The following is a 13947-nucleotide window of genomic DNA, read 5'->3' on the forward strand; positions in this document are numbered from 1 at the left end:
TTAGTAAAATCTGGTAACAGAATAATTGCAGAAGATAAAATGAAATAAATATGTTAGAGGGAAAAAAGAGAAAAACATCAATACTGAAATTCTTTTTCTTGATATAGCCAAACCTAGTTATGAAATTCTAGCTTGACCTTACAGAACACTTGACAGCAATCTCAATTTGCTAACATATTAGCTAACTTGTATTGGAATGTCATTTCCCAGTTCTGTAAATGGGAATGACTCATAACAAAGTATATTAGTTGAAGGTGTAGTTTCTATTCTACACAAACAAAAATGTCTTTTGAGGTTTTTATCATTTCTGCATTATTCAAATCTAATGATGAGGCAGGAAACATTGCTTTTGCTCATTCTAGTCAAAGCTTCTTTGGCTAAGCATTCAGCAGCTTCTTGAGGATCTTCCAAATGCCTAATCAAGTTCACTGCCTCTTGCTGCTTCATTACCTGGTTAAAATTTCACAAGCAGAAATCAACAGTTAGCACAAGCTAAGGCTTGTTTCTTCTTTTTATATCCATTGTTTCCTGAGTTGAAGGTCTATCGGAAACAACCTCTCTATCTTTATAAGGTAGGGATAAGGTATGTGTATACACTACCCTCCTCAGACCCACTTGTGGGATTACACTGGGTTTGGGGGGGAGGGAGGGGGAGAGCGAGGGTCTATCGGAAACAACTTCTCTATCTTCATAGGGTAGGGGTAAGCTCTGCATACACACTACCCTCCCCAAAACCCACTTGTGGGATTACACTAGGTTTGTTGTTGGTTTTGGGGAGTGGGTGGGTGTTGGATATTGAACTTTACCTCCCATATGCCAGGACTAGCTAAGATAACAAATTCAATATCGCGATCAATCTTTTCAGAACCAACGGCAAGTTCTGAGCTTTTAGAAGGCTTATTAGCTGCAGCTCCCTTTCCAGAATCCGAGGATGTTCTTCTTACTTTAGGTAAGCGTTTGATGACAACTGATAGGAATGAAAAACAATCAACTCAGTTATAATCTCTACATCAAAATGAAAATTCACAAAGAGGGGTAAAAGGATGATATATTGTCATGCCTGGGAGGAATTTGTGTGACCAATGTGACTTTGTTGTATGCTGTTGCCTTCTGTTAATTTCGAAAGCTTCGCCTTCTTTGCATACCACTACTTTGTATTCACCCATATTTGCAAGTATTAGCTTCTCTCCATTGATGACTATTGCTGAAGCTGAACCCATGTTCCAGGTCTTCTCTAGTTCTGTTTCCCTGACTTTAGCCTTTGCATGCATATGTGCCTTTTTCAATGTTTCCTTGCTTCTCTTCCTCATCTGTGACTGAAGGAAATAGCCACAAAACATGAGCTAAACCTCTAAGTAAGCTACAGTTTCCAGGTTATGTTGCACTTGGCTATAATAACCAGCATCACCTTTCAAAGGTGTTCCCTTTGATTTTATAGATACACTAAAAGGAAAAAAAATTATTTTCCCAACAATCAGGCATCACCTGAAGGGGAGCCTTGGAGCAACGGTAAAGTTGTCTATGTGTGACCTATAGGTCACGGGTTCTAGCCGTGGAAGTAGCTACTAATGCTTGCATTAGGGTATATTGTCTACATCACACCCCTTGGGGTGCGGCTTTTCCCCCGACCCTTCGTGGACGCGGGATGCCTTGTCCACCGGGCTGCCCTTTTAATCAGGCATCACCTCTCATAAATGTCATACTGATTATCATTGAGGGCTTACCAAAAACCCAATGCTATTAACAAATACACAACAACACACAGCATATGAGACTATGGTTTCATTCTTCTTGTTGCCTTTTAAATTAAGTAGATATAAGAAAGTATTAGATATATCGATAAGGAGTAGGTGAGTTAGGCCGGCCAAATATGATATACAATTGAGACCTGCATTATGAGCAAGCTGTGTGAAAAATGTTCTTTTTCTTCTTTCCGTTCCATAACTTTGGAAAAGAGAATCGATGGCGTGTGTGTATATATATATATATTACATATATATACACTATATTGTAACTCTCTACCAACATAGGTTGTAGTGACTTTTAAAGTTGTAAAATCTTTGTGAAATACAAATATCAATCTTCTCAAAGCTTAAAAAGGGCAGCCCGGTGTATAAAACATCTCGCATTCATGGAGGATCCATGGAAGGGCCGCACCCAAGGGTGTGATATAGACAACCTACTCTAATGCAAGCATTAGTGGATGCAATTCTTAAGCTTAAACAATTAAAAGAATTTGAGATAAAAGCAGATAAAAGGTTTATGAGATTCCATAAACCCATCTTTGGGTGTAAACCTCAACTCTACCTTTAAACAGACAAAACAACTCGACAAGCAACAACAACATGACCTTTGACACAAAATTACAAAACAAATAGTGTCGATCACAACTAAGTGAAATGTAACATGACAAAACACAAGAAAATAGTGAATCCTAAGATCATGTTATTTTCATGGTTTGTTAATTACCTCATTAAGATTGTCGTCGAACAGATGAGTCTGCAGGTACTTGGTAACTCCGCCACCAATTCGGGTGTCAAAAACTCCATAGAACCACCACTCTTGTTCTTCTACTTGTTCCCTTTGCACCACCACTTTATCACACTCTACTTGGTTATTTTGAGGTGTTTGTGGCGGTGCTCCGCCGCCTAACGGCTTTTCCTCCGCCACGTAATATCCATGAGTTATAGGCATCATCCATGAAAGCCTCTTCCCATTGTTCGTTTCTCTCTTCTTGTATCCTTCTTCTTTGGCAAGAAAGTTTCTCAACCGAAGTTTCTATTAAATTCAACAAGTAAACGACTTATAAGAGATTGAAAAACTTGCATGATGTACCTATACATGTGATTTTTGCCTAGTGCTCTGAATCGTAACAAACAAAAATACCAAACTCTATATATGAGCCTCAACTTGCTTTTGACATAGGTGCGAAGCAAGTCTATAAGATACAACAGTTGATGGCGGAATATGAGTGAGGACTTTGTTTGCCCTAAAAAATGTAACATCCGTCGTCCGCGGACAAAGTCGAAAAGAGAGGATAGCCAGGATTGTATTAGTCTCGTAAAAAAACAAACCATGCTAAAACCTTGTGACAAAGGTGGTCGATAGAAATAAGGAATATAGAAGAAAATGCCGTAAAGAAATGTTTGTAACAAGAGGTAAATGGACTCAAATTAGGGTATATAATCGTGCATTTTAGGGTGGAAACATTAAATCAATCGTCATTTCTTTTGTTTTTGCTTTGTAAACGTATTGATAAATGGTAATTAAAGTATAAAAGATTAAACAAAATGTGTATACGTTTAGAGAAATTAAGAAGCAATGTACCTTGGCTATCTTGAGTTGAAAATCCTTGAACCCCATGTTTTCAGCTCTCAAAATCCAAAAATGGCAATTGACTCTGGTTAACAATCTTCTGAGATTTAATAAAAGGGAAAGATTTGGGGAAAAAAATGTATAGAAATAGACAGAAAGAGGGGATTTTTCTTAGGCAACAGAAATTTATTCTGTTTTTCTTGTTCAAATATAGTTTCGTGAAGTTTAATGATGTTGACAAAGAGTCTAATACTTTTGAAGTTATCTATGCAGTTTTCAAAAATATTATTAAAAGATAAAAAGAAGAATGAATGATAATTTTTGTAAAGGAAGAAAAGAATCTTTACCACAGTTAATAGTAATATTTTTGGGGGAATAAATTGTTATCTTATCTCAATAGGCTTAAGTTTTATCCGCTGACTATACCTATACTAAGCACGAGATGTTAACCTGAAAAGGAGGATTAGTAACTTATTAGAGCCAGTCAATTTTCTCTTAACGATTATGATTTTTTCCTCAAACTAGCAATAAATAATAATTAAATTCTTGCACATTATCTAAAAAAACTACATCATCTAATGAAGTTACAGATATGGCCATATGGGACCAATAACTTTCTTTAAAAGAGAAGTGGAAAAAAGAGCAAGGTTTGAGATGGTTAGTTTTGTAAATTTAAGCAATGTTTTAAAATTTAAAGGCACAGGATGGTGATTTTTACTCATCATTGACACAACTTTTAATTTTATATAGTATAAAAATAAAATAAGATGTAAAGCGTCAAGGAAAGAAGAACGTAAGATTTAACTATCAAATTTACTCTGTGATAATTTCACCATATTAAATGAATATAGGTAATCCAATGTGAGATTTTGACTACAGGATTTGAGATTTTGGCTGTTCTGTTTAATTTTCAAAGGTCAAATCTATGCATCGGGCCAAACACCTTTATAAAATATTTTAAAATTTGAAATGCTACATTTGGTTATTATTTATGGAGTCTCAAATCTATAAATTTAATTTTTGGAAAAAATGATGAAATTCCAGAGCGGTTTGTAATCATCTATGATATATGTACAAATTGTTGACTGCACCTCGCATAATGAAAAACACGAAATATAATGTGGGGAGAATCATAAATAAAAAAAAAACTATTTACCTTCTAAAACTTTTATGATGTAAACACCAATATTTGCGATAAATATTTGATTTGAACTTTTTAGTTGATTGAGTTGGTGTCACGATCCAAAATCCCACCATAAGAGTCGTGATGACACTTAGTCTCTAAGACTAGATAAGCCGATTTTCATTGCATTTTTGAAGCCATTTTTTTTTTAAAAATTAAATAAGTAACCAAAACTAACAGCGGAAATAATTACAATATACAACCTCCCAAGACTGGTAGTACTGAGTCACGAACTCTAGCTGAATACATAGAATGATCACGAGGACCGAATATACAATACTGTTTGATTACAAGTTAACAGTACAATGAAATGAAAGGACTCCAAGGAACTGCGACGACCAAGCAGCTCTACCTTGAATCCTTACGATCCCGCTTTAACTCTGCTCAAGTCCGTTATCTTTAAAACCTGGCTCTGCACAAAAATATGCAGAAGTGTAGAGTGAGCACACCACAACGATACCCAGTAAGTATCAAGACTAACCTCAATGGAGTAGAGACGAGGTACAGTCAAGACACTCACTAGTCTAATAACCTGTGTAATATAATATACAAAATAATAGGAAACAAATAATAATAAGGGCAACATAAAACAACTAGTGATATGCACAACAAACAACAAGAATACCATTAATATCACTCAACAATTAATAAACACAATTACACCCAATTAGATCAAGCCCTTCAAATAAATGTATTTCATATAGTTCTTCCAGATAACTCTCTTTAAATATAATTTTTTTCAAATAATTATTTTTCAAATATAATTCTTTTAATAAATCTTTTCAAATACAATTTGCTCAAATAAATATCTTTCAATATATAATTCTTTTATATAATACTTTCTAAGTAAAAATCCTTCCAAATAAATATTTTGAATATAATTCTTTCAATTAAAAAGTCACCATGTGACACATCATTTCAAAATCATCAAAAATACGGGTCTCAGCCCATTTTCATATTTTTCGTAAATACGGGTCTCAGCCCATTTTTATATGGTTCGTAAATACAGGTCTCAGCCCATTTTCATATTTCCACTGCATGGACAATTCACGTGCCAAATATCATTATCATTTCATCACAATACCTCGTGCCCACATTTTTATATCACAACTGCACGAACAATTCACGTGCCAATATCCCCATCTTATATCACAATTCACGGTACCTCGTGCCCATATTTTATTTTATAAACCGCCTGGCAATAGCCACAAGCTTCCAATTTTAACATAAATCAGATTATTATCAATTTACTAACAGCTAGAAAAGTTGCACAAGGTATAAAAATAAACACAAGAAAATCACATCACATGAAAATTGTCAACACCATAACCCCACATCATCACATATCGTCTCTGACAATAGCCACCCTTATCGCTCCTATAGCCACCCTGATCGCTCCACCCATGCAATATCAATAGCCACCCTTATCGCTCCTATTGCCACCCTTATCGCTCCGCCCAGGCAATATCAATAGCCACCCTTATCGCTTCTATTGCCACCCTTATCGCTTCTATAGCCACCCTTATCGCTCCGCCCAGACAATATCAATAGCCAACAAACACAACAGTGCCACCCTTATAACCACATAATATCAATGGTAAAATGGCACCCTTATCTCCCCAAAATAACAACTCACACAACACAATAATTTACACGAGAAATTATCACAACAACATACAAAAATCAATTCATATCACAATTTGCCCAATGACCACAAATTTCAAAGCTACAACTAAGTCAATTAATTTAACAGCAAATAGCCAAATGCTCCACACAATGTGTACAACACCCAAAAATAATCAATAGAGATAGAAATTACTCAACATAAAGCAAAGTCTTCATAAAAGATCAAATTTTCAATAATTATATAAACACATCTTCTTAAACTCATTTAATTAATTATTTACAGAGGAAAAAAAATCCAAAATAAAACTAAATTCCAATAATTATCAAACCCGCAAATTCACAAAATTTCATAAATAATCAAATAACAATCACATCACATTGTCATATAACAACAGAGTCAACAACAAGGGTTTAGGCACGACAAGTAGATGATCAAATATATGCCAATAATTATCCAATTTACTACACAATATGTTCAAGACTTTAACTCAATAAAATTTGCACATATAAACCAAGTACGTACTCGTCACCTCGCGTACATGGTTTTCAATTACCCAAGTTGCACATAAGACTCAATGCCTAAGGGAAAATTTTCCCACTCGAGGTTAAGCAAGACACTTACCTCTTTGAAGTTATGCCATTATTCCAAAATCGCCTTCTTGCTTGAATTGACATCCGGGCTGTTCAAATCTATCCAAATTAATTATATAACTTCATTAAAATTCATCGGGAATAATTCCGAATAATAATACGTCGACTTAAAAATTTATTTCAAAAAAGTCAACAAAAGTCAACGAGGGATCCGCCTCTCGGAACCCGACATAATTTTCATGAAATCCGAACATACATTCCAATACGAGTTCAACCATACCAATTTTATCGAATTCCAATAACAAATCGACCTCCAAATCTTAAATTTTCGTTTTAAAAAGACTTTACAAAAATCTTGATTTCTCTTCCATTAAATCCGAATTAAATGATGGATTCAAAGACATAATCATGAAAATTAATTAAAACTGGATAAGAATCACTTACCCCAAACACCCACGCAAGAATCTCTCCAAAAATTGCCTTTTACCGAGCTCCCAATTTGATTTTGAGTTATGAACTCAAACCCCCGTTTTTGGGACTTTTAATTCTGCCCAGATACACCTTCTTCGCATTCGTGAAGGCCAAAAATCCAGCTGCCTCCAATCCTTCTTCGCGTTTGCGTGACAAACGTCGCGTTTGCGAAGGCCAACTGCTTCTGCCCCATCATTTCCTCTCCGCGTTCGCGATGACCAGCTGACCAACTCCTTCGCGTTCGCGTTCCAAGCTTTGCGTTCGCGAATGCCAAACGACCCTAGGCCCCTATCTTCCTTTTCTTCTTCGCGTTCGCGTTGCCTGGGCCGCGTTCGCGAAGGCTTGCCCTGCTCCTTCTTTGCGTTCGCAATCACAGCTTCGCATTTGCGAAGGACAAATCATCAGCCCCTCAAACTCCTCTTCGCGAACGCAGGACTTCCTTCGCGTTCACGAAGAAGGAAACCAAACTTCAGCAACAGCAGTCCAAACAACTCCAATTTGGTCCGAAACCACTTCGAAACACACCCGAACCCCTCGGGACCCCGTCCAATCATGCTAACCAGTCCCATAGCATATCACGGACTCGTTCGAGGTTTCAAATCATATCAAATTACGCCAAAAATACAAATCGCACTACAAATCGAACTTATGAACTTCAAAAACTTTCAACTTCTAAAACTTGTGCCGAAACCTATCAAACCAACCCGGAATGACGTCAAATTTTGCAGGCAAGTCCGAAATAACATAACGGAGCTGTTCCAACTCTTGGAATTGCATTCCGACCCCGATATCAAAAAGTCACCCCCCCGGTCAAACTTTTCAAAATTTTGAGTTTCGCCATTTCAAGCTTAATTCCACTACAGACCTCCAAATAATTTTTCGGACACGCTCCTAAGTCCAAAATAATCATACGGAGCTAACAAAAATGACGGAACTCTATTCCGGAGTCGTCTTCATACAGTTCCGACTACGGTCAAAATCCTAAGACTTAAGCTCTCTTTTTGGGAACTAAGTATCCCAAATCACTCCGAATCATCCGTAATTCAAACCCGACCACACACGCGGGGTCATAATACATATTACGAGGCTACTCGAAACCTTAAATCACTGAACGAGATGTAAATTCTTAAAACGACAAGTCGGGTCGTTATAGTTGGTTATCTTATCTTTTTTTTTGGTAAATAGTAACTTTCTATTCATTCAAAAAAAACTTTACATATCAAGTAGATGCCGACCATCTACATCTCTATCTTCTAATTACAGCAAGTCTGATGTTCTATTTACATATCTCCTACATGGCTATTTTCATCAGCTTAAAACATTTTTAAAAGACAATAACATCTACATATTCTCAAAGCCTAAGAAACTAAAGGAAAGTTGTCCAGCTATTGCAATGTTCCTTTCCATCTCTGTATTGTTCTTCCTCTAGTATGTATATGCATAACAATCTCTCTACAAATGCTATCATTTTTGAGTACACCCCCTTAAAATCTAATCACATTTCTTTCCCTCCATATTGTGTAAACCAACATACCAAATACACAAGTTACAATCTCCCAGTGACCAAATTTTTTTTTTGCACCTTTGTTTATCCATTGTACTTCTCCTTGCCAATCCTGAATAGGTCTAGGGTGGCCTAGTCAATTGAGCAGCCTAGTCCATATTCCTTTTACTATTGGACATTCAAAGTATAGGTGTTCAAATACTTCATCAGAGTGTTTACAGAATACACACTGTTGAGGTACTTGAATTCCAAATTTGAGAAGTCTGTCCACTATTGCTAATCTCTTATGTAGTGCCAACCATAGTATGAATTTATATCTAGGGTGCAGGTGTGGTTGCATAGTTATACTCTTCCAAGGTACCCTTTGTAGTTGAGGGAATTGCATGTGATATAGCTTGCTTATACTGAAGGCTTCACCTTTTTGTAGTTGGATAAGTCTACTAACCAGATCCCCTTGAATACCTTGCAGCTCAAGAATAAATTTCCTGGTCTCCAGTATCTTCCTAACTACCCAGGCTGCATTCTTGGGTATTTGAGCATTTTCCACTGTCTTGTTTATTTTGTAGAAGGTATGAATCCATAAGCTATCCTTCTTTAGTGTTACTGTCCACAGGTATTTTGCACCTGCTGCTTTGTTCCAATAGTATAGGATCATTTCATTAAGTCCCCTTTGCAGATTGTGGCTAACATACTCTGTCCCAAGCAACTAATGCTTTCTTGGTGATGTTTGATGTGCCAGACCATAAGAAAGATATACAAATGGCTTCAATCATCTTCAATACCTTCTTAGGTAGCAGAAAGATCTGTGCCCAATATGACAGTACCCTAAACAAGACTGATTTGATTAATATAACCTGCAAGCATACGAGAGCAATTTGGATGTCCAACAATTGATCTTTTGTGTAATCTTCTCTACTAGTGGCCAACATTGGATGATAGACAACTTCTTGAATGCTAATGGTACACCTAGTTATCTAAATGGTAGAGTACCTTCAGTTTATCCCAATTCTTGTATAATATCTTGCTTTTGGCTGCTTGAGATGCTTGCTAGGTAGATAGAGCTTTTTTCTGCATTTTCCTGAAGTCCAGATGAGTTTGAGAACTTGAGAAATGTTTGTTGCAGCAATCTGATGGATGTAATATCCGCTTTACAGAACATCAATAGATCATCTACAAAATATATGTGGATCACTCCTAGCTTTTTACATCTAGGATGGAATTTAAAATTTCTGTTCTTTGCTAGTTGTGCAAATTCTCTCTGCAAATACTCGATGGAAATGACAAACAAGCAAGGGGACATAGGGTCCCCTTGTTGAATGCCTCTTCTCCCTTGAAATGGTTTTGTCAGTCCTCCATTCATGTTGAGGGAGTTAGTCACTGTGGTGATGCATTCCATTATCCATCTAACAAATTTATATGGGAATCCAAGCTCTAACAGCATTCTTTCCAGAAAGTTCCAATCAAGAGTGTCATAAGCCTTCCTTAGGTCCACCTTTAATACACACCTTAGGAAGATCCCTTTCCTATTATATCCTTTGAATAGCTCATGAGTAAACAAGATGTTATCTGTAATGCTTCTTCCTTCAATAAAGGTTGACTGTGACTCCCCAATGAGATCCCCTATTACACTCTTTATTCTGTTGGTGATAACTTTGGTTATTATCTTGTATAATGTAGTACAACATGCTATAGGTCTGTATTCTTTGACTTGGATAGGGTTGGGCACTTTTGGAATTACAATGACTACAGTACAATTCATCCCTTTATGCATCTTACCTGTCCCAAAGAATTGCTTGACAACATCACATACTTCAGAGCCGACTACATTCCATTGTGTTGTGAAAAACTAAATGGGAAAGCCATCCACCCCTGGGGCCTTGTCATGAGGCATATCTTTTATGGCAGCTAGTATCTCCTCAGTTATTACCTGCTTAATCAGTGCCACCTTCTGTTGTTGGCCAAGGCATTTCCCTTGTTTCACTACTTTAGCATTTGGACATCTATGAGCATCTCCACTTTGTCCCATGAGCTTGGTGAAAAATGATATAAACTCCTTTTCTACTTGGAGAGGATCTATTAGATTTATACCACATTCATTGTATATGGATGCAATGTGTTTTTTGCTAGTCCTCAAATCCATTGAGCATGAAAGTACTTGGTATTAGAGTCACCACATTCAATCCAAGTAGCCCTATACTTCTGTTTCAATACATGTTCTTCTATATGACTCAATTTTGCCATTTCTGTCAAGATTTCCTTTTCCTTGTTGAACATGCTCTGGTTTAGAGGAGAGTTTTTGAGTTCCCCTATATTATCTCCAGTTTCTGTCTAGCCTGGTCAATTTTCTGTTGGTAGGAAGCCATGTATTTGTTTAGTTCTTTAAGGCCATTTTTGTGCTTCTTCAGTTTCATCCAGATTATATTCATGGGATCTTCTTGCATCTCCTGCTGTCGTACCTGTTGAACTATGTTCCTGAAATCTGGATGCTCCATAACATTATTGTATAACTTGAAAAGTTTAGAATGTAAGACTCTCTTACTTTGGCTAATATGCATTAGGATTGGAGAGTGATCAGACACTTCAGGATTCATGAATTCAGCTTCTATGTGGCTATATTGCTGCAACCACACATAATTGCCCGTTGCCCAATTAATCTTGCTGTACACCCTTTTATCTTCCTATTGCTTGTTACACCATGTAAAGAACCAACCAATACTTTTTAAGGGGGTCAATTGCAATATATCAATTAGAGTCTGAAAACCTCGTGTTTCTGATTGAGTGACAGGTGCTCATATTCTGTCTTCAGTATTTAGCACATTGTTGAAGTCCCCACTTAGCAGCCAAGAATTTTGTACATTGATTCCCACTTGTATAAGCTTGTTCCATAGCTGCTGTCTAAGGTTTGCATCATTTCTGGCATACACCACCGTGAGTATTATTTTGAAACTATCCCTCTGCACCTTACAATGGATGTATTGGTCTGTAGTCTCAATAATCTGGATGTTTACATTGTTTCTCCACAGTAGCCATATTCTGCCATTTGGGTGATCTTTGTAATTGCAGCAACCATTCCAGTCTTTAGACACCTTCTTCATGATTCTTTCAACTTTTTTCTCCTTTACTCTTGTCTCTAAACAACCAATTACATCAATTTTGTACTTATTCAGAAAGAGTTTCAGCTCTTTCTGTTTAAAGGGCTTATTAAGCCCTATAATATTCCAAATACAAATATTCATTGATGGGAAGAGCTGGTTGGCCCAGCATCCCCTGGCTCTTTGTCTGTGAGTTGTATTTGTAAGATTGCAAACCTATTGCTAGAGGCAGGGGCAATAGCTGTTGAGCTTTGTTGCATAAAGTTTCCATCTTCTGGATTGGCTCTAGCAATGGTATTCTGCTGTGCTTGCCCTGCTCCATTTATCCTGCTATGTGATTTTCCTTGATCCTCTGTAATAGTTTTGTTAGTTATGAGCTGTGCAGTTCCCATATTATGCATTTCTAATTGCTTTCATATTGAACTCCAGATGGTTCTGCATCATTTGAAGTAGAGGGAATATGCTCCTTCTGCACCCATTGTTGGATAATCTGCTTCTTTCTATTCTTGTTCCTTCTTCTTCTTCTTCTTCTTCTTCTTCTTCTTCTTCTTCTTCTTCTTCTTCTTCTTCTTCTTCTTCTCAGTTGCTCCTTAAATTCCTCCTCATTTTCATGCTTCTCCTTTATACAACATTCTATTATATCATGACCAAACCTAATGCAATCACAATAGAATTTGGGCCTCCGGTCCTAGGCAATCTGTTGATGTGTGACTCCCTTAGGTGTTTGTATTTCAAAACTCTAAGGGAGTGGATGTGATACATCAGTTTCCACCAACACTCTGGCTTAAGAAGCCTTCTCCGTTTCTGCCGTTACCCTGTCTGTGTATAGAAGTTTCCCTACTACGCTTGCAAGTTTACTCAATGCTTCTGTGGACCAGTACCCTAACGGAAGGCCAGGGAACTTAACCAACAAAGGAATGATGCTTAAACATTCTGGGTTAAAGTAGAAGTCGATTTTCCAATGCTGCAGAATGAATGGTTGTTTGCGGTGGGTGTAAGGCCCTGCCTGAAGTACTAGATCTCTATCTTCTATGCTCTGAAATTGGAAGATGTAGTAGCCCTCATCGTGATACAAAATTTTAGGTTTCGCTGCAAAGTTCCATACATTGGTCACATAGTTATCCATAGATTTGTCATATGGATTATCACGAAGGACATACCCAATTAGGGTATTTTTTAGAGATTCTTCCTGAGCCCTAGTGTCCTCTCCCTCTATTTGTACCGCAAAAGTGCCATCTCGCATAGCAGGGGGAATATAGGTTAGGGGCTTATCTATTTGGGAGCTTCTATTTTCCTGCACAATCCTTGCTTATCCTTCGCAATTGGAGCTATCTGAGTCGAGGTACCTGTTGTCGAGAATTGCAGCCTTCTGTGTACCAAGGAATCCTCCATTCTCAGAGTTGCTTGTTGTGTATGCGGTTCAGTTCCTTTGTTTGATGCCTCTTCATTGTCAATTTCCTCCAGAATATGTTGAAATTTCTGTGGTAGAAAGCTACCAAAAGTTAGTGGTTGCAGTTTTTGTTGAATTCCTGTGTCCTGGGTAACCTTCAATTCCTCTATCTACGCCGGTGGTTGATGCTGAAAGATCGTAGGTGCACTTCCCATGCCCATTAACCATCGCCCCACTTGAGATGGGCAGGTATTTCCATAATTTCTTCGTTCCCCTGAGAATTAGGGTTAGGAAGCTTCTTCCGTTGCCTTGTCATGGCGGCTGGCGTACGTTAGCTAACCTCGCTAATCATGCGCCTGCAGTTAACTTCGCTAATCGCCGCCGGTTGCTGTGATATTACGGTCTAATAGTTATCTTATCTTTAATTTTCACGTATAAACATCACTTTTTAACTATTACCTACATATTCTTCCTGTAAAAGTTATTACTATAAATTTATTTTTTTGATAATTACCTATTAAGTAATCCAAATTTATTGTCACATTAAGTAATCGAACCAACTAACAAAGCAGATGATTCTATCTGTATTTTTCATCCTAATTTAGTTGTCACGGTATTTCGTTTTATTTAGAGATGAACTGAAGAAAAGGTTGAGACATTAAACTATAACTTAATTGTTTTAGGAAAAATTGTGTAACGTGAGAAAGTATAGGATAAAAAGTGTCAATATAGTTTGCACTAATTTTTAGTTATTCACGCATTACCATATGAGCTT

General features: G+C 37.1%; 1 protein-coding gene and 1 long non-coding RNA gene across 2 annotated transcripts; both read right to left on the reverse strand.

Moving 5' to 3' along the window:
• Positions 1 to 66: 66 nt before the first annotated feature.
• On the reverse strand, positions 67 to 3552 carry LOC107765248 (putative protein phosphatase 2C-like protein 44). The gene is made up of 5 exons (XM_075230364.1): positions 3328 to 3552; positions 2470 to 2778; positions 1061 to 1316; positions 807 to 967; positions 67 to 450 (listed from the first exon to the last, which is right to left on the reverse strand). The coding sequence occupies exons 1-5, from the start codon at positions 3361 to 3363 to the stop codon at positions 313 to 315; spliced, it is 900 nt and encodes a 299-aa protein (XP_075086465.1). The 5' UTR covers positions 3364 to 3552; the 3' UTR covers positions 67 to 312.
• Positions 3553 to 4616: 1064 nt separating this feature from the next.
• LOC142168689 (uncharacterized) lies at positions 4617 to 13616 on the reverse strand. Its single transcript, XR_012698546.1, has 3 exons — positions 7160 to 13616; positions 6747 to 6814; positions 4617 to 4910 (listed from the first exon to the last, which is right to left on the reverse strand). It is a non-coding gene; the product is annotated as an uncharacterized LOC142168689 (long non-coding RNA).
• Positions 13617 to 13947: the final 331 nt, after the last annotated feature.

This window comes from Nicotiana tabacum, chromosome 14 (assembly GCF_000715075.1).
Source record: "Nicotiana tabacum cultivar K326 chromosome 14, ASM71507v2, whole genome shotgun sequence".
NCBI lineage: Eukaryota > Viridiplantae > Streptophyta > Magnoliopsida > Solanales > Solanaceae > Nicotiana > Nicotiana tabacum.